The following is a 27,237-nucleotide window of genomic DNA, read 5'->3' on the forward strand; positions in this document are numbered from 1 at the left end:
TGGAGGTCACTGGGACATTTTACTCTATGGAGAGGCCACTATACCTTGTAAAGGGGCCACTATGGGGCATTATACTTTGTGGAAGGGCCCTAAGGGATGTTACACTGTGTGCAGGAGCCACTCTGGGACATTATATTGTGTGGAGGGGCAACTTTGCTGTTAGTATATTATAGCATCTGACAATGGTCATGATGTTTATTGGACTTGTTACCTGTAAAGTGAATCTTTGCTGCCTCTGTACAATTACATATCAAAATGATATTGGGAAAAAAACAACAACACATTGAAATGTTAGAAGGACTTTACTAAATATAAGTGGATTATCATTCAACCCTACTAGAGAACCACCAAACATTAGAGATTTATCCACCAGTGGAATTATGTACTATAGTGAACATCATAGATTTGGCCCCAGTATTATATAGCTGTCATGTATCCACAGAAACAGGATGACTGTATATTCTTTCGATGAGATTATTGTCTCCAATGATGGTGTTTGTGGTGGCTCTTATGCTAAAAAGCAAAAATAGATAGAAATTACTGTAATAAACCAGATTTTAACTACTGAATATAAACTAGAAAAAATTAGTAAGTAAAACAGATGCTGGACTCAGGTCTACTGTAGTTCCAGGTGCTGGACCCAGGTCTAGTTTCAGGTGCTGGACTCAGGTCTAGTTCCAAGTGCTGAGACTCAGGTCTAGTTCCATGTGCTGGACCCAGGTCTAGTTCCAAATGCGGGACCCAGGTCTAGTTCCAGGTGCTGGACCCAGTTCTAGTTCCAGGTGCTGGACTCAGGTCTAGTTCCAGGTGCTGGACCCAGTTCTAGTTCCAGGTGCTGGACCCAGGTCTTGTTCCATGTGCTGGACCCAGGTCTAGTTCCAGGTGCTGGACCCAGGTCTAGCTCCAGGTGCTGGACCCAGGTCTAGTTCCAAATGCGGGACCCAGGTCTAGTTCCAGGTGCTGGACCCAGTTCTAGTTCCAGGTGCTGGACCCAGGTCTTGTTCCATGTGCTGGACCCAGGTCTAGTTCCAGGTGCTGGACCCAGGTCTAGTTCCAAATGCGGGACCCAGGTCTAGTTCCAGGTGCTGGACCCAGTTCTAGTTCCAGGTGCTGGATCCAGTTCTAGTTCCAGGTGCTGGACTCAGGTCTAGTTCCATGTGCTGGACCCAGGTCTAGTTCCAGGTGATGGACCCAGGTCTAGTTCCAGGTGCTGTACCCAGGTCTAGTTCCAGGTGCTGGACCCAGTTCTAGTTCCAGGTGCTAGACCCAGTTCTAGTTCCAGGTGCTGGACCGAGGTCTAGTTCCAGGTGTTGGATCCAGTTCTAGTTCCAAGTGCGGGACCCAGATCTAGTTCCAGGTGCTGGACCCAGGTCTAGTTCCAGGTGTTGGATCCAGTTCTAGTTCCAGGTGCTGGAGCCAGGTCTAGTTGCAGGTGCTGGAGCCAGGTCTAGTTCCAGGTGCTGGACACAGCTTTTTGTCCAATGTAAACTTAAATGTAAATTCTGAGTAAGATATATGTAGCTATATAATGACTGCCCATAAAGACTACTGGTTCAACTCTATCTGGATCACCCATAATTTACTATAGGGTTTCTTCCAAATGGGGCTGACAATAGGCATTTTCCTCTTGTGTTTAAAGGAATATTTGCACGGTATGGTATGCCATAAATATCTATCTTTTACTGTGTGGGGACTGGAAGGTGGCACTTTAGTTGAGATCGGAGCAGGATGCTGAAAAATGAAGTATCTTGCTTGAACTTGCTGTAAATTCTCCATAGGGAGATGGAGGCACAAAATGAAAAGGGGTCTGAGGCGATTGTCCACCTCAAATTCCTCTTCATTTTCCCAAGCATGAATGTGCCCTTACTGATTAAAGCAGGTCCGTTATTATTAGTGTAAGGCATTGGGATGGGGGAGGGGGAGTGATATTTCTGTGTATTACAGAAAGGGGCATTATTATAATCTGTGGCATTATCTGCATTGATACTGCCTATGTTGCATTAAAAGACCATTCTACACCTTACCAACATCAACCATACCACTACGGCAGACGTCAGGTCTTTAAAGATGGTGGCAGCTCTGCTGCAGAGTGACCATCATAGCTACCAGGTCTCTATTGTATTGTACATAGGAGATCCAGAGCTAATGCCCACAATCAAAGTTCCCCAAACCTTTAACGTTGCAGGATGGCTCCCACGTGGCAAGATCGCGTAACCTAACCTAGCCTGTCATAGTAATATAGCTATTGTGGATGGTCTATGACTAGAACAACAAGAACCCCAGGGAAAGTGATTGACTCCAGCCAGGGAAAATGTCATCTATGAGTCACAGAGCACCTTGGTAGGACTGGTAACTAGAGATGAGCGAACACTAAAATGTTCGAGGTTCGAAATTCGATTCGAACAGCCGCTCACTGTTCGAGTGTTCGAATGGGTTTCAAACCCCATTATAGTCTATGGGGAACATAAACTCGTTAAGGGGGAAACCCAAATCCGTGTCTGGAGGGTCACCAAGTCCACTATAACACCCCAGGAAATGATACCAACACCCTGGAATGACACTGGGACAGCAGGGGAAGCATGTCTGGGGGCATAAAAGTCACTTTATTTCATGGAAATCCCTGTCAGTTTGCGATTTTCGCAAGCTAACTTTTCCCCATAGAAATGCATTGGCCAGTGCTGATTGGCCAGAGTACGGAATTCGGCCAATCAGCGCTGGCTCTGCTGGAGGAGGCGGAGTCTAAGATCGCTCCACACCAGTCTCCATTCAGGTCCGACCTTAGACTCCGCCTCCTCCGGCAGAGCCAGCGCTGATTGGCCGAAGGCTGGCCAATGCATTCCTATGCGAATGCAGAGACTTAGAAGTGCTGAGTCAGTTTTGCTCAACTACACATCTGATGCACACTCGGCACTGCTACATCAGATGTAGCAATCTGATGTAGCAGAGCCGAGGGTGCACTAGAACCCCTGTGCAAACTCAGTTCACGCTAATAGAATGCATTGGCCAGCGCTGATTGGCCAATGCATTCTATTAGCCCGATGAAGTAGAGCTGAATGTGTGTGCTAAGCACACACATTCAGCACTGCTTCATCACGCCAATACAATGCATTAGCCAGTGCTGATTGGCCAGAGTACGGAATTCGGCCAATCAGCGCTGGCCAATGCATTCTATTAGCCCGATGAAGTAGAGCTGAATGTGTGTGCTAAGCACACACATTCAGCACTGCTTCATCACGCCAATACAATGCATTAGCCAGTGCTGATTGGCCAGAGTACGGAATTCGGCCAATCAGCGCTGGCTCTGCTGGAGGAGGCGGAGTCTAAGGTCGGACCTGAATGGAGACTGGTGTGGAGCGATCTTAGACTCCGCCTCCTCCAGCAGAGCCAGCGCTGATTGGCCGAATTCCGTACTCTGGCCAATCAGCACTGGCTAATGCATTCTATTAGCGTGAACTGAGATTGCACAGGGGTTCTAGTGCACCCTCGGCTCTGCTACATCAGATTGCTACATCTGATGTAGCAGTGCCGAGTGTGCATCAGATGTGTAGTTGAGCAAAACTGACTCAGCACTGCTAAGTCTCTGCATTCGCATAGGAATGCATTGGCCAGCCTTCGGCCAATCAGCGCTGGCTCTGCCGGAGGAGGCGGAGTCTAAGGTCGGACCTGAATGGAGACTGGTGTGGAGCGATCTTAGACTCCGCCTCCTCCAGCAGAGCCAGCGCTGATTGGTCGAGTTCCGTACTCTGGCCAATCAGCACTGGCTAATGCATTGTATTGGCGTGATGAAGCAGTGTTGAATGTGTGTGCTTAGCACACACATTCAGCTCTACTTCATCAGGCTAATAGAATACATTGGCCAATCAGCGCTGGCCAATGCATTCTATTAGCTTGATGAAGCAGAGTGTGCACAAGGGTTCAAGCGCACCCTCGGCTCTGATGTAGCAGAGCCGAGGGTGCACAAGGGTTCAAGTGCACCCTCGGCTCTCCTACATCAGAGCCGAGGGTGCGCTTGAACCCTTGTGCAGCCTCGGCTCTGCTACATCAGAGCCGAGGGTGCGCTTGAACCCTTGTGCACACTCTGCTTCATCAAGCTAATAGAATGCATTGGCCAGCGCTGATTGGCCAGAGTACGGAATTCGGCCAATCAGCGCTGGCCAATGCATCCCTATGGGAAAAAGTTTATCTCACAAAAATCACAATTACACACCCGATAGAGCCCCAAAAAGTTATTTTTAATAACATTCCCCCCTAAATAAAGGTTATCCCTAGCTATCCCTGCCTGTACAGCTATCCCTGTCTCTTAGTCACAAAGTTCACATTCTCATATGACCCGGATTTGAAATCCACTATTCGTCTAAAATGGAGGTCACCTGATTTCGGCAGCCAATGACTTTTTCCAATTTTTTTCAATGCCCCCGGTGTCGTAGTTCCTGTCCCACCTCCCCTGCGCTGTTATTGGTGCAAAAAAGGCGCCAGGGAAGGTGGGAGGGGAATCGAATTTTGGCGCACTTTACCACGCGGTGTTCGATTCGATTCGAACATGGCGAACACCCTGATATCCGATCGAACATGTGTTCGATGGAACACTGTTCGCTCATCTCTACTGGTAACTACTGCTATATGGTTGCTGTATTGTAGTAACACACTGTAGGTCTTATATAGTTGCTCTTATTCTGTAACAGGGTGATTAGTCTTTACTGTAAGTGGTGGCAATATGGGCCACTATACATCCACCGGACATGGGCATAAACACATTTTTCCTTAACACCCCCAATTTTTTTTTTTTTTTTTTTAGTTAAGACTGGGTTTCCATATCACAAAAGCAAATTTAGCACCAATGGCTTCCACATCAAGGGTCTTCATATCAAATAGAAGCTCAGAGGTCCTCTATTCTTGGCCTCATTGACATACACACAGGTTTGCAAAACAATTTGACAAACCAAATGGACTTATGGGAATCCGGGTAATTTGTCCGTATCGTTGTCTGGAATTCTGATTGATCACAGATAAGTGCTTAATACTTACAGATATAATATGTGGCCTGGAAACCTCTCAGTTGAACAGAATCATCACTATGGAATCTGATCAACATGACATTGCCAGTGGACACCAGAACAGGAGGGGTAACAGAACAGTACTTTCCCATCAGCCGGGAGGAAACATTGGGTCCATCGAAAACTGCCAGGTAGTCATAACTACACGTAGCTTCACTTTCTACAGCAAAGTCTGTTACAGTAAGAGTAATCTGAAAGAGACAGAATAGACATATTGGTTATAAATTAGAGATGAGCGAGTAGTATTCGATTGAATACCTCGCTCCCATAGGAATGCGTGTAAGCGACCGAACACCAAGGGGTTATGCGCAGTGAATATTCGATGCGCTTAACCTCTTGGTGTTCGGCCGCTTACACGCATACCTATGGGAGCGAGGCGTTTGATCAAATACTACTCAGTCATCTCTAATTATGATCATTCTCATTCTCAAGTGGACATATATAAATGTTTTCCTACATATATTTTTTATGGGAAAGAAATGCCAAAAAATCATTCAAGTGCATTCCGCTGCAAACTCGGCCCCACATCGATATACACCTGGTCATGTACATGGGGCCTTAGAGGATCTTTACGGCTTTTATTTGACCATAGCTGTCAGTCCTTTATGAATGAGTCAGGGTCTTCTTCTACTTCTTACCTTGTGTCCTGCCGGGGCTGTGATTATCCAACCACAGTCTAGATATGAGTAATAGCTAAGAGGATATCCGGGAGAGGAGAACGTCTTGGAAGTCTCATAATAAGCTCCACCGCATTGTACTGAGAGAGAAATGATAAAAGTAAGGTCTGTCTTAGGCCTCGTGCACATGAATATTGTAAAAAACGCATGTTAAAAGTGGATAGACTAGTCCATACATTCTCAGTCCATATGTCACATATTTTTCATTCAATCGCCATCTATCTGTTCACTTTTAATGTTTGTCATCCATTTGTCATTGTTTTTAAAAGGATTCTACCATTAAAATAGAATTTTTTCTCGTTGACACATAGGAATAGCCTACCTTTAGATGTCTTCTCCGCGCCGCCGTTCGGTACACAGTAAGTAAGCGGCCATTTTCTTGTGACCTGTGCACATGCACAGCCGGCTCTGCCCTAGGCCCAAAGCCTAGAAGTTTGACTGCCCATGCCAGAAGAAGATACATGAAGAGGCCGATCCTGAAGAAGATGGAGGCGAGTTCTCTCGCAGCATTGGGAAAGCCGCAAATGCTGTTTGAGCTCTGGGGACCGCCCCCAGTGCTGCGAGAGAACTGATTTGCATACCAACGAAAACCAAGATCTCTACTGAACGGTGGCGTGGAGAAGACACCTAAAGGTATGAGAAGAATAGCCATTCTTAAGAAGACCCATTCCTGAAGAAGATGGAGGCGGCGAGGGAGAGTTCTCTCACAGCATTGGGATGCCCCCAGTGCTGTTTGAGCACTGGGGCCCGCCTCCAGTGCTGCTAGAGAACTCATTTGCATACCAGCGAAAACTGGGATTTCTACTGAACGGCGGCGTGGGGAAGACATCTAAAGGTAGGAGACGAATAGCCTTTCTTAAGGCTATTCCTATGTGTTAGGGACAAAAAATGTGATTTTAATGATCGGATCCCTTTAACAAGTTTGACCAGCCTTTCTTGTCGGTACACTTGCAGACAATTTTGAAGGAACTGGTTTTTCTGCCATCTTGGAGAACTAAGTACAGGTCTTTCATGGATGTAGACTTGCTCCAGTCCTTCTGAATGGATGGTGATGAGATCGGTAGTGTTGAGCGAATAGCATTCGTCGAATACCTCGCCGGCATAGGAATGCGTGTAATCGGCCGAACACCAAAGGGTTAAACGCATCGAATCTTCGAAGCATTTAACCCCTTGGCGTTCAGCCAATTACACGCATTCCTATGCCAGCAAAGTATTGGACGAATACTATCCACTCAACACTAGAGATGAGGGCTATATCTGTGGGCATCATATCATCACTTCTAGGACTCCTCCTCCAAACGTCACACCAAACGTTGATGGAATTTAGATTGATCATTTGTTCATTCACTTCATTTTGTTAATTGAGTTAACTATTAACACTTTCTCAAGCATTCTTATTTTCCAGGATTTGTCCACGCCTGCCTAAAAATTGTGCACATGAATAAATCGTAAGTAAATAATACGAGACTTACTAGCAGCGTACATGGCTTTAAATCCGGTCCCGGCTACAGAGTCATCACTGACAAACTCCACCAGCATCTGATTGGTTGAAGATACCAACAGAGGAACCAGTTTTGATCCACAAGTTTTTTCCAGTAAGACTGGTGAGGATTTACTGGGGCCATCATAAATTTTCAAGTAGTCATAAGCACATGAACTTGAAGATTGGAGGTCAAAGGCTGCAAACTGAATTGCCACCTAAATGGGAAAATATTAGAATTATTCATTTTGAAATTCATCGACCATCTTTCTCCTGAACTCTGGTTTTGGGGCATCACAATACTAACATACTGTATGTTGTTATTCTTTTTATTGGATACTAATACAAGTGCACAGAAAAGTTGCACAGTATTCGTTTTGGAATAGGGGTATAGAAGAAATCAGGAAAGGTCCTGAATACTTGTATGCATGCCGTGTGAACCGGTAACCAAAGCAAATCACTTTAGGTTCCAAAATGGCTGACAGTGGTTGCAAGTTCCTGGCCTAAAGTGGTTGTCCAGGAGCTAGTAAAATTGGATACTGATGACTAGGGTTGAGTTCAGGATCGTTTTTAAAATCGGATTTCCGATCATTTTCTATTCAAACCCGATCCCGATCCCAATGCAAGTCAATGGGATTTTTTTAATAATCAAAGATCAGATTTTAAAAATTATCCTATTCACTACACAGCATGGAGTCTAAAAATTGAACGCTTTAATTGTTAGACTCCACGCTGTGTAGTAATTTAAAAAAATCCTCTGGCTACTTAGTCCCCCTCTGGTGTCCACTTACCTGCACAGAAGCGCTGTCGCTGGTTCAGTCCCCACTGTTCTCGCTCCTCTTCTCGCCTCGCTGCCCCCACCTCCCAGGTTAGTGTTACAGGCCTAGAAAGAAGGCGGAGCTTGTGGCTTAGGAGAGTGTGGGTGGGTACAGGGCAAGGAGACGTGAGTGCTCCCCTCCCAGTACCTGCCCACACTCTAAGCCCCAACCCCCGCCTTCTTCCTAGGTCTAAACACTAACCTGGGAGGCGGGAGCGGCGAGGCGAGAAGAGGAGCGAGAACAGCGGGGACCAGACCAGCGGCCGCGCTTCTGTGCAGGTAAGTGTAAGCTACTAGATATGTTATCTAGTCTCCCATTAGAATTAATGGACGCAGCCGGCACGCAGGGGGTTAAGTAGTCGGACGCCGGCACAAGCTGTGTGCCGGCTGCATCCATTCATTCCTATGGGACCTAGCTAACATTGTTAGCTTTTCCCACAATGCTTGGCCAGTAGCAAAGCATTGTGAGAAATAACCTCCGACCTTGATCCCGCCTAAAAAGATCGGGATTGGAATTCCGATTGCGATCGTAAAATTTACTCGATTGCCAATCTTTTCCGAACCCGATTGCTCGACCCTACTGATGGCCTATCCACAGGATCGGTTGGGGTCTGACACCTGAACCACCGGCAGAAAGTTGTATAGTAGATATACTGCAGGTATGGCTGATGTGATGTCCCGAGCCCAGAAGGTATGGAGCGGAAGACAGGTAAGTGTGATGGGGATGGGAGTTAGTATAGGTATTCTGTTCTCCTTCCGGCTTGAATCAACTCTGTTTCGATTCAGGTGAATGGATAGGCAGCTGTATACAGAGTACAGAGCACCGTACATTGTAGCGGTGGCATCGAGCCATATACCTGGTATATCACTTCTGGTGGTCGAAATGACTTATCGGCATCTGACCTATCTGATACTGATGACCTATCCTGTAGATAAACTGTGCTAAGTTCTGGACAGTACCTTTAAGCCTCACAAATGTACAAATATTTCATAGCAAATCTGCAAAATCCCAGAACACAATAAAAAAAAATCTAGATTTAATCTAAAAAACCCAAATGAAAAACAATCCTTCACCTTACCTGGCCATACACCTTAGAAAGCTCTAGCTCTTGGTACGGAAAGAGGAATAAACTCCTTTTGGACATTTCTGTTAGCATTGCAAATTCAACAAGCTCGATCCTTCTTTCTCCTGACATCTAACATATGGTTATCTGCAGTTACAGATATAGCACCATAGGGGGCACCATATAATTACTTACCTGTCCTCCTGGAGTTCTGATCAGCCAGACACAATTGGCTTTATTAGGATATATTGAAGGATAGTTGGCAGAAGTGAAACTCCCAGACATTTCATTGAGCAAATTGGCACATTGATCTGAAAAATACAGAGGAAAACATTTCTTAGACTTGCGAACCTTTTATTAAACCATAATAATACCAATAGAATAAGCTCAATAGCCTGTCACTGTTGTCTGTATGCTATTAATAGCTTATTAAAGGGGTTGTCCTGGATCAAGCAAAGTTGAATACGGATGACCTATCCACTGACCCACGCCTGCGCAATAGAGCCCAAGTGCCAGCTACTGCGCATGCGTAGAAGAAGTGATGACCCAAGCGCAGAAGGTCTGGATCGGAAGACAGGTAAGTATGATGGGGTGGGGGTGGGAGTTAGTATAGGTGACGTTCTGTTTGCCCCCCTTCTGGAAACGGGATGTCACTGGAAAAATCATTGATCATGTTGGATCAAACATTGATCTAGGTAAATATAGATTTTTGGATTATATTTAGAAGGTAGAATGAAGGGGGTGTTTAGCTTAATTTATAATTATCAAATTATCCCGGGCAACCCCTTTAAGATCTTACTTAAAGTTTGAGATAATCATCTACAACCAAAACACTAAATCCCAAAAATGCACAGAAAAATAATACAATTCCCAAAACCTTCCCTATCGGTCTTAGGTGCTCCGCCATGTCCTCCTCCATCATCCCCGGGAATTTTCTAGTTATAGATTAGAGATGAGCGAACAGTAAAATGTTCGAGGTTCGATATTCATTTCGAGTAGCCCCTCAATATTCGACTACTTGAATCGAATATCGAACCCTATTATAGTCTATGGGGGGAAAATGCTCGTTTCAGGGGTAGGCAACATTTGATCAAATTATACTTACCAAGTCCACGAGTGAGGGTTGGGCTGGATCCTCCGAGAAGTCTTCTCCTTGCAGCGTCCCCGCGGCGTCTTCCGGCTCTTTATTCACTCTGCCAGGCATCGGGCCTGGGCAGAGCCGACTGCGCATGCCCACACTACAAGTGTACATGCGCAGTCGGCTCTGCCCAGGCCCGATGCCTGGCAGAGTGAATGAAGAGCCGGAAGACGCCGCGGGAAAGCTGCACGGAGAAGACTTCTAAAGGTAGGAGAAGAACCAGCGTTGATTGGCTGACTGTATAGCATTCGGCCAATCAATGCTGGTTCTGCATCGAACTTTTACATTCGAATAGCGAGTGGTACTCAATCGAGTATGAGTATTTCGAATACCGTAGTATTCGATCGAAAACCTACTCGATCAAGTACTACTCGCTCATCTCTATTATAGATGATTCAGTCCAGTAGATTTACAACTTTGCATAACTTTTCTCGGCAAGATTTCTCTAAGTCTGTTTAAGTAAGTTTCATGAAGTTTTTTTAGATTGTCAATAATAAGGATTTCTAGATTTTTTCAGACAGCCACCAAACCTCAGGAATAGGATTATTAGCAGCTCACTGTCACCTCCAACTAACAAAGGAACATTTCCATGTGGACAGAAGAGGTGCAAAACCTGCCCGCACATACTGACTATGGACAAAATAAAGATCCCGAACTCTGATTGACACTACAAGATCCCAGGTAACTTCACCTGAAGCACACCTAATGTAGTGTATGTGAGATTGTGTACTAAGTGTCCTGAGCGCCTGTATGTAGGTGAGACAGGACAGTCTCTTAGGATGAGGATGAACTCACACAGACATACGATTAGAGAGCAAAGAATGGACCCTCCCGGTGCCAGAACACTTCTGTAATCAAAATCATAATATGACCCAGGATATGAAGATCCTGGTACTAAGGGGGAATTTCAGAGACAGAAAAGATCGCCGCATATGGGAATTTAAACTTATGAAGACCTTTCGCACTCTCCAACAAGGTTTAAACAGGGCCCAGGGTTTTATGGCCTTTTATAACCACTAGACACCACGTCACTGATCAAAGAAGCCATAAACCCAGAGAACTTTCCTGCGAACTGATATATATGTGGTTTTTTTAAAAACTGTTTATGTTCTGTTTTCCATCTATTTTGCATCTAACACTCCATTTCTCTGTATATATATGCCTACCTTCAGACATTGTGTTATACCATCCTGATGAAGGGACCTCTATAGTCCCGAAAGCTCGATATGTCATCAAAAAACTTTTTGAGTTAGCCATTAAAAAAGGTATCAACTACTGAGGACTTCTCTCAGAAAATTTCTTTCATTTCATATCCACTGGCTAACACGGTACAAGGATATATATTTTAGATTTTTTCAGTAATTTTAGCTTTCATTTTTGGATTTAGGGTCCTTTAAAGCGTTATAGTAGGCAACTGATTTAATCCTCCATGTTTCATAGAGAACCTGTGCTAAAGATCTCTATATAATTATCCTTAATTACTTACTGCAATTATACAGCTTGTTAATTTTTGACACATCAAGGACACTTAGCCCATATCTTTGTCCGATCGGGATGTATGGGTTAGGTTTGGGAATGATGGTATCTAGTCCTGGAGAAATAGCAAATGCATCCCTAGGGGGAGAAAAAAATAGAAATTACAAAAAATTATCAAGTCCCGTCATGTCCTATTGGTGTATAATATAAATTGTATTTATAATTATGAAAATTAAAAAAATTACATAAATATTAACATCATTGTCATTTAGACCTGTTCACATGAGCATTGTGGTTGTTGCATGGGCACTAGAAACACATGAAAGACCCTGCTGACTTACGATGGATCCATCAGATTTCAATGAAGTATCTGTCGCCCTGACGGAAAAAACTATGTGGCGAGGAACTTAATTTTAAAAAAATCAAATCTACAAACTATAAGGCAGGTGTAAATCGAGCTTTAAAGGGTTTCCTCATCTTGGCCATTTGTGGCACATCCATTGGATAGGTAGCAGCTACACCTGTCATGACAATGGACGTTCGCTGTGTCGCAATGTCCACTCCTTCTCTGCCTGTATATGGCCAAAGCCCATTTCCCAGCATATGTCAGGGAATGCCCATTCTCTCTTTAGGAGGAAACCCTACTTTTTAGACAACAGATATAACGGGTGAATATGCCATAAAAGTTTTCTAATACGGAAGCGGGTGTAACAAAGCCCTAAGGCCGACAATGTTTTTCTTCATCTTAGAGCCTGAGACTAAAATTCTATAATCAAAGTAACTCTAGATCTGTAAATTTGTGTCTTCTAATGGGATAGTAGATGGAAAAATGGTCCAAGGGAGCCAAATAAATAGAACGTATGCGCAGTCGGCTCTGCCATGCCTGCGGACATTTTCTTGTGGACGCTTACACAGTAGGCTCATGTAAGCGGCCACAAGAAAACGGCCTCAGGCATGCTCTGCCATCAGCGCGTGCATCCCATTTAAAGCCAGAAGAAGCTATCCGAAGAACACGTCGCGGAGAGGAAGCATTAGCAGAGGAAAAAGAGGCCGGCGCTGGAGAATTTTCTTGCAGCACTGGAGACGCCCCCAGTGCTGCACGAAAACTCATTTGCATTCCGATGAAAACTGGGATATCTACGGAACGGCAGCGCGGAGAAGAAGTCTAAAGGTAGGAGAAGAATAGCCTTTCTTAAGGTTATTCCTACGTGATAATTATTGAATCCCTTTAATGATTGAATCCCTTTAAGGAATTAATCTACAAATTAAAAAACATATGATCCTGGAGATGGAAATGCCCTTCTAAGGGGTTAAAAACTCTCTCGAAGAAAGGAATTACCTATTGTATTTTCAATTTACATTACAAAGACTTTTTTACACCCTCAGGGCCTCAAGTGTTCACAATTCACCGTCATTGTCCGTTGTCAAATTTCAGACTTCAACTGATCACGTGGTTGAGTGATACTTGAAACCAAACTTTCCATAATGGTATGGGACTTATAAAGCTGGGAAAAATTTATTATAACCATTTGGATGGTATACACTTGAAATTCTTGAGCCAGCGCCAACCCCAGCATTCACTTATTGACACTTGTCAATCTACTAGAGCGCTAGGGATAATTGTCCCGTTACAAGAGGCTGCCATCTTGGCACCACAATGGAAATTTCCATTAGGTTGGCACCAGAGTAGATTTCCAGTGTAGCTCACTCCAGGTGGCCATAAAATATACTCAAAACATTATCCCTCCTGTCCAATGATTGGCATCAGTGTTTGTGAGCTCTCATCCATAGCATAGGGAATAAGCGCCCGACTGCCAGATCCCCGAGCCATTAGAAGAACTGGGATCCAAATATCCCGAAGGATAAGACCCTAGGAAGAGCTGCTTTTTTGCTGCAGATTTTGCTGCAGTTTTTTGATCCAAAGCCAGGAGCAGATTGAGCAGATGTTACGTTATTGGTATACGTGGCTGAAATCTGGTGGCCAGATAGAATAAGCCAGGGGCAGATAGGTACTGAAGAGTAGTAGTCCGGGGTGCGGCTTGAAGTGTAGAGCGCAAGGGGAATACAGCAATGGAGTAGAAACTGTTCTGAAAGACAGTTCTAAGGAGCAGGAGACTGGAACAAGTCACGATACTCGAGCAAAAGCTGTACTGCCTCATGGGTATAAATAGGTCCAAACAGAAAACAAGATGGCTTCACACTGGTACAGATCGGTCATCTTTGTTAAAGGGATCCTATCATTAGAATCAAATTTTTTGTCCCTAACACGTAGGAATAGCCTTAAGAAAGGCTATTCGTCTCCTACCTTTAGATGTCTTCTCCTGTCTTCTCCGCGCCACCGTTCCGTAGAAATCCCAGTTTTCGCCGGTATGCAAATGAGCTCTCTCGCAGCACTGGAGGCGAGCCCCAGCGCTCAAACAGCACTGGGGGCGTCCCAATGCTGTGAGAGAACCCTCCATCTTCTTCAGGAACGGGTCTTCTTCGCGTCTTCTTCAAACTTCTAGGCCTCGGGCCTAGGGCAAAGCCGACTGTGCATGCCTGCCGGCCACAAGAAAATGGCCGCTTACAATACTGTAAGGGCACCTTCTATGGACCTCTCTTTATTATTCCCTGGGGTCAGAAGAGACCCCGGAGTATAATCAAAGAAAACAAGATTGGTCTGAAACAAAATTGGGGGGGGGATCTCGAACCTTTGCAAAAATTCATAAAACAAATCTTACAAGGTTTGCCCATGGTTAGTGTCCAGGGAGTCACAATGGCCATAATATAACAATAAGTGGGGTAACAAAAGTACATCAGAAAATGTAAATGTGAGGAACATCAATAATCCAAAAGACTTACCTGGGATAGTGCATCACGGAGCTAGGGTCATACTCCAGGCCCAGATTATTGGTGTTATATTTTTGGAAATTGATCTGATATTCTGTAAAAGAAAACAATATCGCGTGATGTATACTGGATACTAAGCAGTACAAAACTAGGACAAGCAAAGAAACAGTAATAGGTACAAAAAGCTAATATCCTTTATGTTAACTCGTGTATAAAGCAACATTCTACTCACGTTCTATCCACTATGAATATAGACATGTTATACGAGGGCGGTTACGATGTTTGGGGTAATTGACGTCAGTCTCGTGGGGTTTTTTTTGCCTTCCTCTGGATCAATCTGATAGGTTTACAGGTTTGACTTGATGGACTTTATCCAGTCTTATCTACTACGTTACTATGAATCTGGACAGGGTAACGCTTGTGGTATTAATACAGTAGTTTAGGTGTCCATACACGTCCATGTGTTATGCGGCCATAAGAAGCTCAAGTTAACAATGTGATAGGGCTTCACAACGAGAGGGTTTGTCGGGATAAACCGATCTTTCCAAGCTAAGGTATCCCTAAATTACTTACTGTAGTAACTTACTGTAACTTGTTAAGGCTATGTTCACATCTGCGTCGCTGACTCGATACAGGTGATCTGTGGGGGTCCTGGATGTTGGACCACCTCAGATCTTAAATTGATGGTCAAGGATGGGCCAACAATACTAGTACCCAGACAGTGGCGTAACTAGGAATGTTGGGGCCCCGTGGAGAACTTTTGATATGGCCCCTTCCACCTCCGACCGAAGACCCTGACCAACCCCCTCCGCATTCCTGCGTGCACTTTTATGCCGCATAGTGACCCCTACACACAGTATTATGCCCCATACTGGCCCCTGCACACAGTATTATGTCCTATAGTGGCCCTTGCACACAGTATTATGCTCATTGTACACCACCCATGAACAATTATTATACTCTGGGGTCTTATCAGACCCCAGAGTCTAATAATCGGAGGCCCAGGGGAGGTGACAAACATTAAAAAAAACCACTGTCACTTATCTCTCTCTGGCTCCGCTGAACTCCCCACTGATGGCGGCCATCTTCAATGACATCCGGGACATCACATGACCCAGGGGGCCTGTGTCGCAACACATAAGGATGCAGGTCCCGGTCATGTGACATCAGGGACAATACACAATTAGGCCCAAAGCCTGTCTCGAGCCCTGAGAGGTAAGTAACACTGTTTTTTAATGTTCCGTTACTTCTCCTGGGCCTCCAATCATTATACCTGGGGGTGTTTTCAGACCCCCGAGTATAATAATATTGTTTGTGGGGCCCGCGGCATCACTTACTAATCCTGGCAGGGCCCATTACTGGCTGAAGTTACTCCAGCCGGTAACGGCCTATTAAAAAAAAGGCAGCGGTAGCGGCTGTGGCCGGCCCCCTAATATTCCAGGCCCTGTGTCAGCCGCAACCACTGCTACCCCGGTAGTTACGCCCCAGATAACCCCCTTACAATTACATTTAGACTGGAAAAAGTGCCATACCTGGTGCAATATTTCTGGTCACAATAGTAACATAGTTATCACGGTCACTCCGAGACTGTTCATGAACAAATCCAATAGCATGGTTGAACTCATGTTGTATGATGCCTCTTAACATGCAGGTATTCGGGGATAAGTACAACTGCTGAGGACCTCCAACTCTTCCAATGTAGGATGCACAACTGCAGGAATTCACATAAAAGTGAAATTCACATAATAAAAGAGATAATCCAGCTCATTGTCAGTATCGAATAGCTACTATTATCCATGGCGGGATGTAGTTACACAGTATAATAGATGGGTTGGATAATCTAGACAAGGTCTTTGTAAAAAATAATAGACTTACCCCTGGTTCACATCTGCGTTTAGTAATCCGTTAGGGGAGTCCCGAATGGACTACCGAGCGTATTTGCAAGACGTGTGCAGTGAAAGCACATGGACCCCATAGACTATAATGGGGTCCATGTGCTTGTTACCAGATCTCCGCAGGGAACATGCAGACAGGAAAGTAGATTGTGAAGTACTTTCCTGTTCCCTGCGGAGATCTGGCGACAAGCACATGGACCCCATTATAGTCTATGGGGTCCGTGTGCTTTCACTGCACACCACTTGCAAATACGCTCGGTAGTCTGTTCTGGGGGGGTTCTGCATGTCCGACTCTGTGTCCAGTTAAAATAAAACGGTTTCGTCGCGGAGGGCAGAAGACGCTTACGGGCGGTTACTTTGTAAACCCATTCAAATGAATAGGTTTGAAAACTGTCTGCCGGTTTCCATGTCCTGTCCAGTTTCTCGGGCAGAAGACCTGCAAAGCGGAGACCCAGGGCGCAGGTGAACCCTCCCTAAGTGGTGCCCTATTACATATTTTCCTGTGGGTCCCCGGAGCTTCATGTTACACCTTTGCAGCAAAGTATGAGAATTTTGGAGTAGCGCAGTACGTGGATATACCCGAATACTGATATAAGAATGGGAATACTTACCCACTTGTGGATGTACCGGTAATGTTAATATAGTCTGTTTCTGTTGTCCTTGGAACAAACCGGACACAAGTCAGAGTTTCAAACTCTTGCATGGCAGTTTTAAATAAAGTTTGCTGTTGGGAATCTGAAGAAAAGAAATATCGCTAATCAACGGAAAGATGTTGTGGTAAGAAGATAGAAGAATACGCTACATGATTGTAAGACTAAGCCTACTGTGCATAGTGTTGAGACTCTCGTTGGATTACTTGATATGGATACTAGAACTCCGTCAACCCCGTAGTCATTGAAGCGTGCACACGTGATTGTCCCTTAGTTCGAATGCAAGACCCCCATTATAATATTCAATGGGGTTCCGCTGATAAAACCCAAGCAGTCCTGTATTTATGTATTTAACATCTATGCTCCATTAACATGTGGTTATAGGATAATAAAGGGGTTCTCTGACTCTTATTCTTAATAGTACTGCTGAAGGGGCCATGAACATAAATAAAACTGCACTGTCTCCCCAGACCTCCTTTTCTACTGGTGGCAAATCCAATTTTCAGTTTACATGTCCCGGGCCTCAATGGTCACCTGTTTACAAACGGCATGGCACAGCAGTCAGGTGCCGTTTTGCAAAGAGGTCACTGCTTAGGTCTGTGATTGGCCGTAGGTGTCACCTGACAGAAATAGAACAGCAGCCAGGGGACCCATATACAGAAGATTGGACCTACTAACATTGGAAACTGAAGTCTGTGGAGAGGTGAGTAAAGTTTTTGGAAACTGAAGTCTTTGGAGAGGTGAGTAAAGTTTTTGGAAACTGAAGTCTTTGGAGAGGTCAGTAAAGTTTTTGGAAACTGAAGTCTTTGGATAGGTGAGTAAAATTTTTGGAAACTGAAGTCTTTGGAGAGGTGAGTAAAGTTTTTTTATGCTCATGGTTCTTTCTGCAACATTACTAAACATTAAAAATGAATTGGACAATCCCTTTAAAGGGATCCTATCATTCAAACGCATTTTTTTTATGACTAACATGTCGGAATAGCCTTAAGATAGGCTATTCTTCTACTACCTTTCATTGTCTTCTCCGCGCCGCTGTTTGCCCGAAATCCCGTTTTTTTTTTTTTGTATGCAAATAAGTAGAGATGAGCGAGTACTATTCGAAACGGACGTTTCGAATAGCACGTACCCATAAGAATGAATGGAAGCGGCTGGCATGCAGGGGGATAAGCGGCCGGTTGCCGGCAAAGACTGCGTCCATTCATTCCTATGGGAATTTCAAATAGTACTCGCTCATCTCTACAAATGAGTTCTCTCACAGCACTGGGGGCAGGCCCCAGCACTGAAACAGCACTGGGGGCATCCCCAATGCTGCGAGAAAACTCTCCATCGCCGCCTCCATCTTCTTCAGCAATGGCCTCTTCACACGTCTTCTTCCGATGCGTGGGTGGGGTCAAAAATCAATGCATCCGCTGATTTCACATGCGGGCGGCCATAGAACTGCAGGAGCATACTGCGCATGCTCGCATAAGCGACCACAAAAAAATGGCCACCCGCTTGCGTTGAATTTTTCCCACCGGAAGAAGAAGATGAACATGAAGAAGAAGATGAAAATGGCCGTTGCTGACAAAGATAGATGGAGAGAGTTCTCTCGCAGCATTGGGGACACCCTCAGTGCTGTTTGAGCACTGGGGCCCGCCCCCAGTGCTGCGAAAGAACTCATTTGCATACCAACAAAAACTGGTATTTCGGGCGAGTGGTGGCGCGGAGAAGACAATGAAAGGTAGGAGAAGAATAGTCTTTCTTAAGGCTATTCTGACGTGTTAGTCACAAAAAAATGCGTTTGAATGATAGGATCCCTTTAAGAGTCTATAAGATTAAATCTAAGTATATATAGGGATATAGTAACATAGTAGTGAAGAGCTATAAAGCTGTATCTACATTGATGGAGGTTGTGGTTACATGATAACATAAATTTATGAAACTTTGGTTAATATAGATGTCTACAAAGATGAAGATGTGCCTATATCTTACTCCAGTGGTGTGACCAACCATAGACTGTCTAACATATTTTATTTATGGGACTGTGGTGGCTTTGTCTTTGTGACATAAGAGAAATTTGCCCATTCCCTCGAGTTAAAATAAAGAAAAAATTCTTTTGTTTTGATCCCACATAGGGAATTAGAGGGGTTGGTTATGTCCTCTGAAGACGTCGTTGGCCAACTCTACTCTTCCCATGGACTTATGTGATGGAGCAATGAAGATAACTTCAGGTCAAGAACATTTTACATATAGATCTGCTGCTAAAATAACAATAAAACAAAAATATGCCAGAAAATACTTACTGTAGGTATATGAAAAGATATAAGGCACATTGACAGTTCCAAGAGAAGACTTAGGCCAGTAGCAACTTGTACAGGTGATCGCACTCCGACCACTTTTTACGAGAACGTCTCCTTCAAACATTTTCAGGTTGCTGTCTAAAAGGACCATGAAAAAAAGATGATATTCCTTCATCCACCAAGTCAACATTCAAAAATGGATGTTCCCGCTCACTTATAGCATGGCTAAGGTTAATCTTAAAGGGATTAGGCCATAAACATTATATATCCATATCCATCAGTGGAGGTCTCACCAATCCTGAAAGTGTTACCCCCATTGTGAATATAGTTGCGGTGGAAACAGCCCCACTCGTAATCCATTAATTTCAGTGGGAGTGCTGGAGAGAGCCAAGTCATATCTCCGACTCTAGCAATTAAAGTAAACAGAGAAGGGTTGCATCTGAAGACCACTGCCTCAACATTCACAACTGGGGTAAAACACCCTCTATTCTCAGTATTGGTGGGGGTCTCAGTGGTTGGATCCCACCAGTTTGTGGCATAACCCCTTTAAAAGCTTGCAAAGAAGTCGATCTCAAGGGCACACAGCTAATGTTAGGGATACAGTATGTGCATGTACATTGGAAGCTTATGAATAACCATTTGGTACTTGCATTTTAAGCTCTAATGTACATTAGTATGTTTATTATTGGTGTGTAATAATATTCAATGGTGCCCTTTTTAGGGGTTATCCAGGATAAACTGAGAATTAACCATTCAACTAAACTCCTCCCCAGCTAACTCCTAATTTACTTCAATTAAAAAAAATATAACTACCCATATCCCTGGAACGGTTATGTGACCACCCCAGTGACACTTTCTGATAATCCGGTAATGTTCTGTTTCACCGCTTCCGAAATGGAACATCGCCATTACTTTTCCCCCTCCCCTATCCCCATCAATACTTACCAAGCCTTCCTGTATCAAGAATGGCTCTCCCTTCTCCCTGTCTGCTAGTAGGGGGTGGAATAGATTAGCTAGGTAAACAGGGGGAGGGTGGCTAGGCTAGTAATGGGCGGGATTGCTAGTCTTAGTGAGACAGTATGGGTGGGAGGTGCTAGTAATGGGTGGGATTGCTAGTCTTAGTGAAACAGGGAGAGTGGGAGGGGCTATGCTTAGTGAGACAGGGAGAGTGGGAAGCGCTATGCTTAGTGAGACAGGGTGGGTGGGAGGAGTTAGTAATGGGCTGGATCACTAATCTTTGTGAGACAGGGTGTGGAAGGGGCTATGCTTAGTGAGACAGGGAGGGTTTTGTAATGGAGTGAGAGAGGAGGGGGGCTAAGTGAGAGGGAACTAGTGTAGTAGCTACACAGGAAGCTGCACAGCAGGAAGCTAACACCATGTAAACAAAGGCAGAGAATGCCAGCAACAATCAGAGACAAACAGAAATCACTCCAAACACAGCTAAAGGTATATGGGTGTACTCATTAACCCATTATTAGCAATAACACACCTTCTAAAAATAAAACAAACCCAGTTCAATATAATATTGTGACATGCTAACAAAACTCTTGGCAGGCTGAAATTCACAAAAGAGTCACTGAGTAGCTTATCACTTTGTGACAGCATATCACTTTGTAGAAAACTTGCTTATCTTGTGACACATAACTGGGAAGGCTAGGCAATGAGAAAGGTATACAAGGACACGTCTGTACATTGTAATGTCAGTGAATACTGGGAAAAATTTTGCTGATACATCAGTATCCCAGCACGTTTCAGGTCAGCAGCGAGGACGATCCCTGTGGGGGATATGTTGCCACAAAGATTATTGTCCTGTTTAGTAACAAAGCTAAAAACTTCTTATAAAGTTTCTTACTTTTGTTTCCTTGAGTTATCTTGTTGAATATATCCTCCAGCTCTTGGGAATCATTCCTTCCTGTGTACAATAAAGGATAAAACAAATAATTAGGAACTTTCACCTCTGAAATTAGGATTTTACATCACAATAGTTGCCATAAGACTTGTTGAATGGGAATTTACAGTTTAGATTGACTCAACCTGGTGTCTTATACAATCGGAGTAGATCTGTTAGGGAATTGCAATATGAGCAATCCCCCAGTAGCTGCTGGAAACATTGGGAAAGGGGCACAAGAGACAATGAGCACTAAGCTAAAAACCCCCACTGTCCCTTCCTGCTTGCCTGGTCCTACCCTATGCAATAGGTGGCAACTTGGAGACGGGCCCTTCCTATGTACATGAAACACAAAATGCAGACAAGACAAACAACAAAGGGAGGTCAGCTAGTCAAGGGTCCGGTAACAGTCGAGCAATGTAGTGTCAAAATTGATATCCAAAAGAGTAGTCAATAGGGAAAGCCAGAGGTCATGAATCAGAATACACGAATAAACAGAGAGAGAAAAGCCAGCACGCACAAGGCAATAGCAAGCACCAATGTGAATGAGAGCAAAGAATAAACAGGGAGGAAGAACCTGCCCTGGAGTTGATAGGTGGATAGGCTGTCAATCACTGGGCAAGACTAAACTTAACCACTTCATGAACAGAGGCAAACAAGAGCAGAAGATGAGAAATTCAGTTTCAGAACTAGTGCTGTGTTCACACAGTGCAACCAAAAACTCTAAGCAAGGAATTAAACTGCACACACCTCCTGTACCGCAGCACGCAAGCAGAGGGTGGCGCAGTGACCCGAACAGGCAGAGACGTTACAAGATAACAGTGTTTCCAGTATGAGCTCAAAATGCAAGTCTACTAGAGCCTTCTTCTGACTCCTATAAACTTGCATTGCAGTTTCACCTCCTGTTTGTACAGGAAACACTGTTTACATCATAAGAGCAGAGATGAGATCGGTGCTCCAGAGGGGAGCAGGTAAGTTTACAAAAAAAAACAAAAAAACCTGTATGTTATTCGATAGCACACAGGCTTATATTTGTAGGGTAAGAACCTATGAAGGACAGATGGCATTCCACCTAACATGTCCAGTGCTAGTGGTCACACATGCTCAGTAGATCAGTTGCCCTGTCTAATGCTATTGCGCAGGCCACACTGGAGATGACATCTTTTCTACAGGTCAGAGGATTGCCAGGATCTGTCTACACAATGGCAGGAATAACCATATTTTTGCAGAATCCCCTGACCATGTGTGATAAGAACCACTGGGTACAAATCCAGATGTTCTGAGAAGCAATCACCAGAAAGCTAATAATCACTTTTCTCTCTCTTTTTTTTTGATGATCTTACCTTGGCTTCCGCGAGCCATTCTGCTAAAAGCATTAGCAAATTCTTGGAAATCATTCTTTCCTGGAGGCCATACAAACAAACAAAATTATATTTTTTGACTAATTTGCAAATAATGCTTGTGCAATGTGCCATATGCAATGTAACTGTAACCCTGCCATAAAATGTATCTGCATTTACTCACCTTGACTGCCACTGCCTGTAACAGGTTCCTGCAAAAGGTCAATATTGCAAAGTTAAAGGGTATTCCCACCATAGATAAGCCATAAATGATTGACCATAAATGAGCTTTTTTGCCAGTCGCCATGGTCCGATAACTCATATTCTGGAACTACGTTTTACGTTAACTGCAAAGTGGATGGAATTCCGGCTAATTCCATCCAGACATCGTGGAAAAAAATCTGCAGAGGAAAAGCTATATAACTTTGTGTCCCCGAGGTTACAGACTACAATATTTATGTAAATAACAAGTACTTTAGTGCTCGTTCCATAGAGTCACACTGGACTGTATAGAAACTGTACTCAACAAACTTTTTTTTAAAGAATAGCCGCTGTCCTGGAACCAATATATCTCTTGGAAATTCCACAGCAATCTCCAACTCTCTCAGGTACTGGAGTTGCGCATTGTAACCACTCATTTGAGTAGTGCTGGGGATGACAGGAATAAGCCTAGATAGAGGGCTGCATTCAACCGGTGCGCGACCGGTCAGATGCACCAAAACCGTAGAGATTCAGGAGATAATAGGAACTACTGAAAGTTCTAAAAAAAAAAAAAAAAAAAAAAAATGGGACTCGGAGATCTGATGAAGGGGTATGCTACTCCTAAGCAATTTACACCCCAATACTGGTGGAATTTTTACAGGAGCTTCTCCTAATAAAGAGAATCGAGGTCTTGGTGGTGGAGGATTCCCCCAATCCCTCCAAGTTCGATGCGCTCTGGTGACCTTGGGTGGTGTTCTAGGAATCGACCGAATTCTCCTCTTTTTTTCTTCTATTACAATACTACCTCTTATCCCTTTTTCATTTATTTTTCTTTTTTCTTTTTTCTTCCCTTTCATGAGGGAAGTTGCTGGTTACTCTTCCCCCCTTCTACTGTGCCCCATCCCTTTTCCTTCTCCAGTGTGTATTTTCCTGACTGTGTTTTCCCCTTGCCTTCCCCCCCACAGTTACTTATTAATAGAGATGAGCGAACAGTAAAATGTTCGATATTCGATATTCGTTTCGAGTAGCCCCTCAATATTCGACTACTCGAATTGAATATCGAACCCTAGTCTAGGGGGGGGAATGCTCGTTTCAGGGGTAGGCAACGTTCGATCAAATTATACTTACCAAGTCCACGAGTGAGGGTCGGGCTGGATCCTCCAAGAAGTCTTCTCCGTGCAGCGTCCCCGCGGCGTCTTCTGGCTGGAATTCACTCTGCCTAGGCATCAGGGCCTAGGCAGAGCCGACTGCGCATGCGCGGTCAGCTCTGCCCAGCCCAATACCTGAGCAGAGCCGACTGCGCATGCGAAAGCATGCCCGCGCATGCGCAGTCGGCTCTGCCTAGGCCGGATGCCTAGGCAGAGTGAATTCCAGCCGGAAGATGCCGCGGGGACACTGCACGGAGAAGACTTCTAAAGGTAGGAGAAGAACCAGCGTTGATTGGCTGACTGTATAGCACTCGGCCAATCAATGCTGGTTCTGCATCGAACTTTTACATACAAATAGCGAGTGGTACTCGATCGAGTACGAGTATTTCGAATACCGTAGTATTCGATAGAATACCTACTCGATCTAGTACTACTCACTCATCTCTACTTATTAATGGTGTTTTCGTGCCCTGTATTCCCGAGCCTTCCACCCTCTGTTATCAACCTCCAGTTTATTCTGGTTTGCAAATGTTATCTCTGTTCTATTATTGAGCACTTTGTTTAGGTTTGCGAGGCCTATACACCTTTGTTTGCCTTGATTTACTGTTTTCCTTCCCTGTTATATATAAAAACTAGCATCTGCCCGCGACTTCGTCTGCGTGTTGTTGTTGGCACTGATCCGCTTATATTTAGCCAATTGTTGTTGATAAGCCACATGTTCCCGTGTTTCGGCTCTGCTACATCGTTGCATATGGGCAGCATGCCCAGCTTTATGTACACCTCTGCATATGGAGAGCCTACTCAGCTGGCCATTTGGATTACAGGGGTGTTCTTATGTCATTATCTGAGCAGCTTCTGTGTTAGAAAGGACTGAATGGATGTGGCTGAAATTTGCCAGTTTGATCCGCCTGCTCCCGCATCTCGGCTCTGCTACATCACTGCATATGCGCAGGATACCCAGCTGTATATACATGTTTGCATATGGAGAGCCTACTGAGCTGTGCAATTTTGATTACAGGGGTTTGGTTATGTGAGTGGCTGAGCAGCTTCTGTGTTAGAAACGGCTGAACGGATGTTGCTGAAATTTGCCACAGTTCTCCTCCCTCCCCCATCAGAAGCTGACCACCACATCCCCCCGTCATACTCACGCAAAGTCTACACCCCATATACTCTTCTTGCCCACAAACAGCCTACATGTTCTGTACTCTACTGATCTTCCATGAGACTCCATTTTCTGCAGATTTCACAGTGTTCAGTTTCATCCTATATAGCTCCACCCATAAATTAGCATTTATCTCCACCCAATAGCGTGATCCTATCAGAGAACAGCTGAAGGACCCATGATGACATCATCACGGGTCCTTTAGTGTAGGCTGAACCTAAATTAGTTCATAGTGATCGTGAAGTGACGTCATTTACCGGGATACAAAGTAGCCTATGTTTTAATAAGGGTTCCAACCTATGGATGTGGCAAATTTCCGACAAATCGTGCAGCTTTTTTGCGTGATTGAGGAACAAACATCCAAACACACAAACTTTCACATTTATAATATTAGTAGGATGTTCAATTAAAAAAAATTTAAATTTCCCTTAAAATTTCCAAAAATATTTACATTTCTAAAAAAAAAAAAAAAACTAAAATAGACAAAAATATTTCTTGACACAATTCTAATACATTAAATTGATAATAGGAGAGGATGAGCCATTTTTAGAGTCTTACCCGGGTAGGGAGAGGTATAGCCTGAGCTAAACCAATCACACAGACCAAGACAATAGCCGAGATTCTCGTGTCCATCTTGCTATTGCGGTTTTGCATTTCTTGCCGTTTTCTCCTGGGTTTTAACCTCGAGAATACAATTTGCCGCCTATGAGCATTGCTTATATGGGACATCCCCGCAACGTCTTAGCCAATCACATATTAGAGAGGAAATTCTCAGAAGTTTTCGGTAACAAACGCAGAAAAATGGACTTTCCAAAAAGTCATAATTTTTTTTTGTGATTAGTTGTATAAATGTAGTTGCCCCAGGGCTGATTTTCACATAATACAGCTTGTTCATCGGATTTCAGAAACATTCCCAACTCCTTCTGAATTTCTACTTCTGTAATTGTATATCACATTGTTACTGTATGGCGTGCTATTGTCCTGTCATACAACTGTAGGATAAGATACTGTACAGTATATCCATAAACAGCTCGAATGTTCTGCATACGTGACATTGGGTAAGTTTCTGCTCACAATGAGTTTGGAACACGATATACTATAACTTCGAAGAAATATTTAGTATTGGGGTGCAAGTAACTATCCAACAACTTTGAGGCTTTGTTCATACTACCGCTATACGGATCCATTAGTGTTATCTGTTCCCATTGACCATAATGGAAACTACTTGTCAGATGCTGTATTCCGTCATGTTTTTTACATTGGGTTGGATGTAGATGAAGGAAGGGGATCCAATCTGCATCTGTCATTGGTCTCATCCTGTAAATAATGGTAGTGAATATCGGTAGTGTGAACCCATCCTTACTCAAAAAAAATTAGTAGATTTAAAGAGATCTTCCAATCTCAATGATTATATTCAGAATTCTAGCTTAAAGGGATCCTATCATTCAAACGCTTTTGTTTCTAACACGTCGCAATGGTCTTCAGAAAGGCTATTCTTCTCCGAATGTTCATTGTCTTCTCTGCGCCGCCATTCCGTAGGAATCCCCCTTTTTGTCGGTATGCAGCACCGGGGGCGGGCCCCAGCACTCAAACAGCAATGGGGGCGTCCCCAATGCTGCCAGAGAACTCTCTCCAGCACTGCCTCCATCTTCGTCAGCATCGGCCTTTTCACCTTCTTCTGGCGGGTGGTGGGTGAAAATTAAACGCATGCGCAAGTCGGCTCTGCCAGCGAGCCTCGGACAAAGCCGACTTCACATGTGGGCGGCTATTTTTTTGTGGCTGCTTACGCGAGCATGTGCAGTACGCTCCTTTGGCCACATGTGAAGTTAGCTCTGTCTGAGGCCGCTGGCAGCACCGACTTGCACATGCATTTAATTTTGACCCACCGTGCGCCGGAAGAAGCAGGTAAAAAGGCCAATGCTGACGAAGATGGAGTCGGCGCTGGAGAGAGTTCTCTGGCAGCATTGAGGACGCCCCCAGTGCTGTTTGAGCGCTGGGGCCTGCCCCCAGTGCTGCAAGAGAACTCATTTGCATACCAAGAAAAACTGGGATTTCAGGCGAACGGTGGCCCGGAGAACACATCTAAAGGTAGGAGAAGAATAGTCTTTCTTAAGGCTATTCCTACGTGTTAGTCAGAAA

General features: G+C 44.2%; 1 protein-coding gene across 1 annotated transcript in view; it reads right to left on the reverse strand.

Annotated features, from left to right (window-relative positions):
- Positions 1-585: 585 nt before the first annotated feature.
- The window catches only part of LOC142214567 (embryonic protein UVS.2-like), a 37,333-nt gene continuing 10,681 nt past the window's right edge, over positions 586-27,237 (reverse strand). Inside the window, exons 2-14 of the mRNA XM_075283510.1 lie at positions 22,772-22,799; positions 22,591-22,650; positions 21,212-21,271; positions 19,363-19,497; positions 17,042-17,165; positions 16,068-16,246; positions 14,548-14,629; positions 11,717-11,844; positions 9,288-9,403; positions 7,204-7,429; positions 5,693-5,811; positions 5,026-5,245; positions 586-722 (exon numbers count right to left, since the gene is read on the reverse strand). Of these exons, the coding sequence (XP_075139611.1) occupies positions 586-722; positions 5,026-5,245; positions 5,693-5,811; positions 7,204-7,429; positions 9,288-9,403; positions 11,717-11,844; positions 14,548-14,629; positions 16,068-16,246; positions 17,042-17,165; positions 19,363-19,497; positions 21,212-21,271; positions 22,591-22,650; positions 22,772-22,799 (1,614 nt within the window). The remainder of the gene's footprint in view (positions 723-5,025; positions 5,246-5,692; positions 5,812-7,203; positions 7,430-9,287; positions 9,404-11,716; positions 11,845-14,547; positions 14,630-16,067; positions 16,247-17,041; positions 17,166-19,362; positions 19,498-21,211; positions 21,272-22,590; positions 22,651-22,771; positions 22,800-27,237) is intronic.

The sequence above is a fragment of the Leptodactylus fuscus genome, chromosome 7 (genome assembly GCF_031893055.1).
Source record: "Leptodactylus fuscus isolate aLepFus1 chromosome 7, aLepFus1.hap2, whole genome shotgun sequence".
NCBI classification, from domain to species: Eukaryota; Metazoa; Chordata; class Amphibia; order Anura; family Leptodactylidae; genus Leptodactylus; species Leptodactylus fuscus.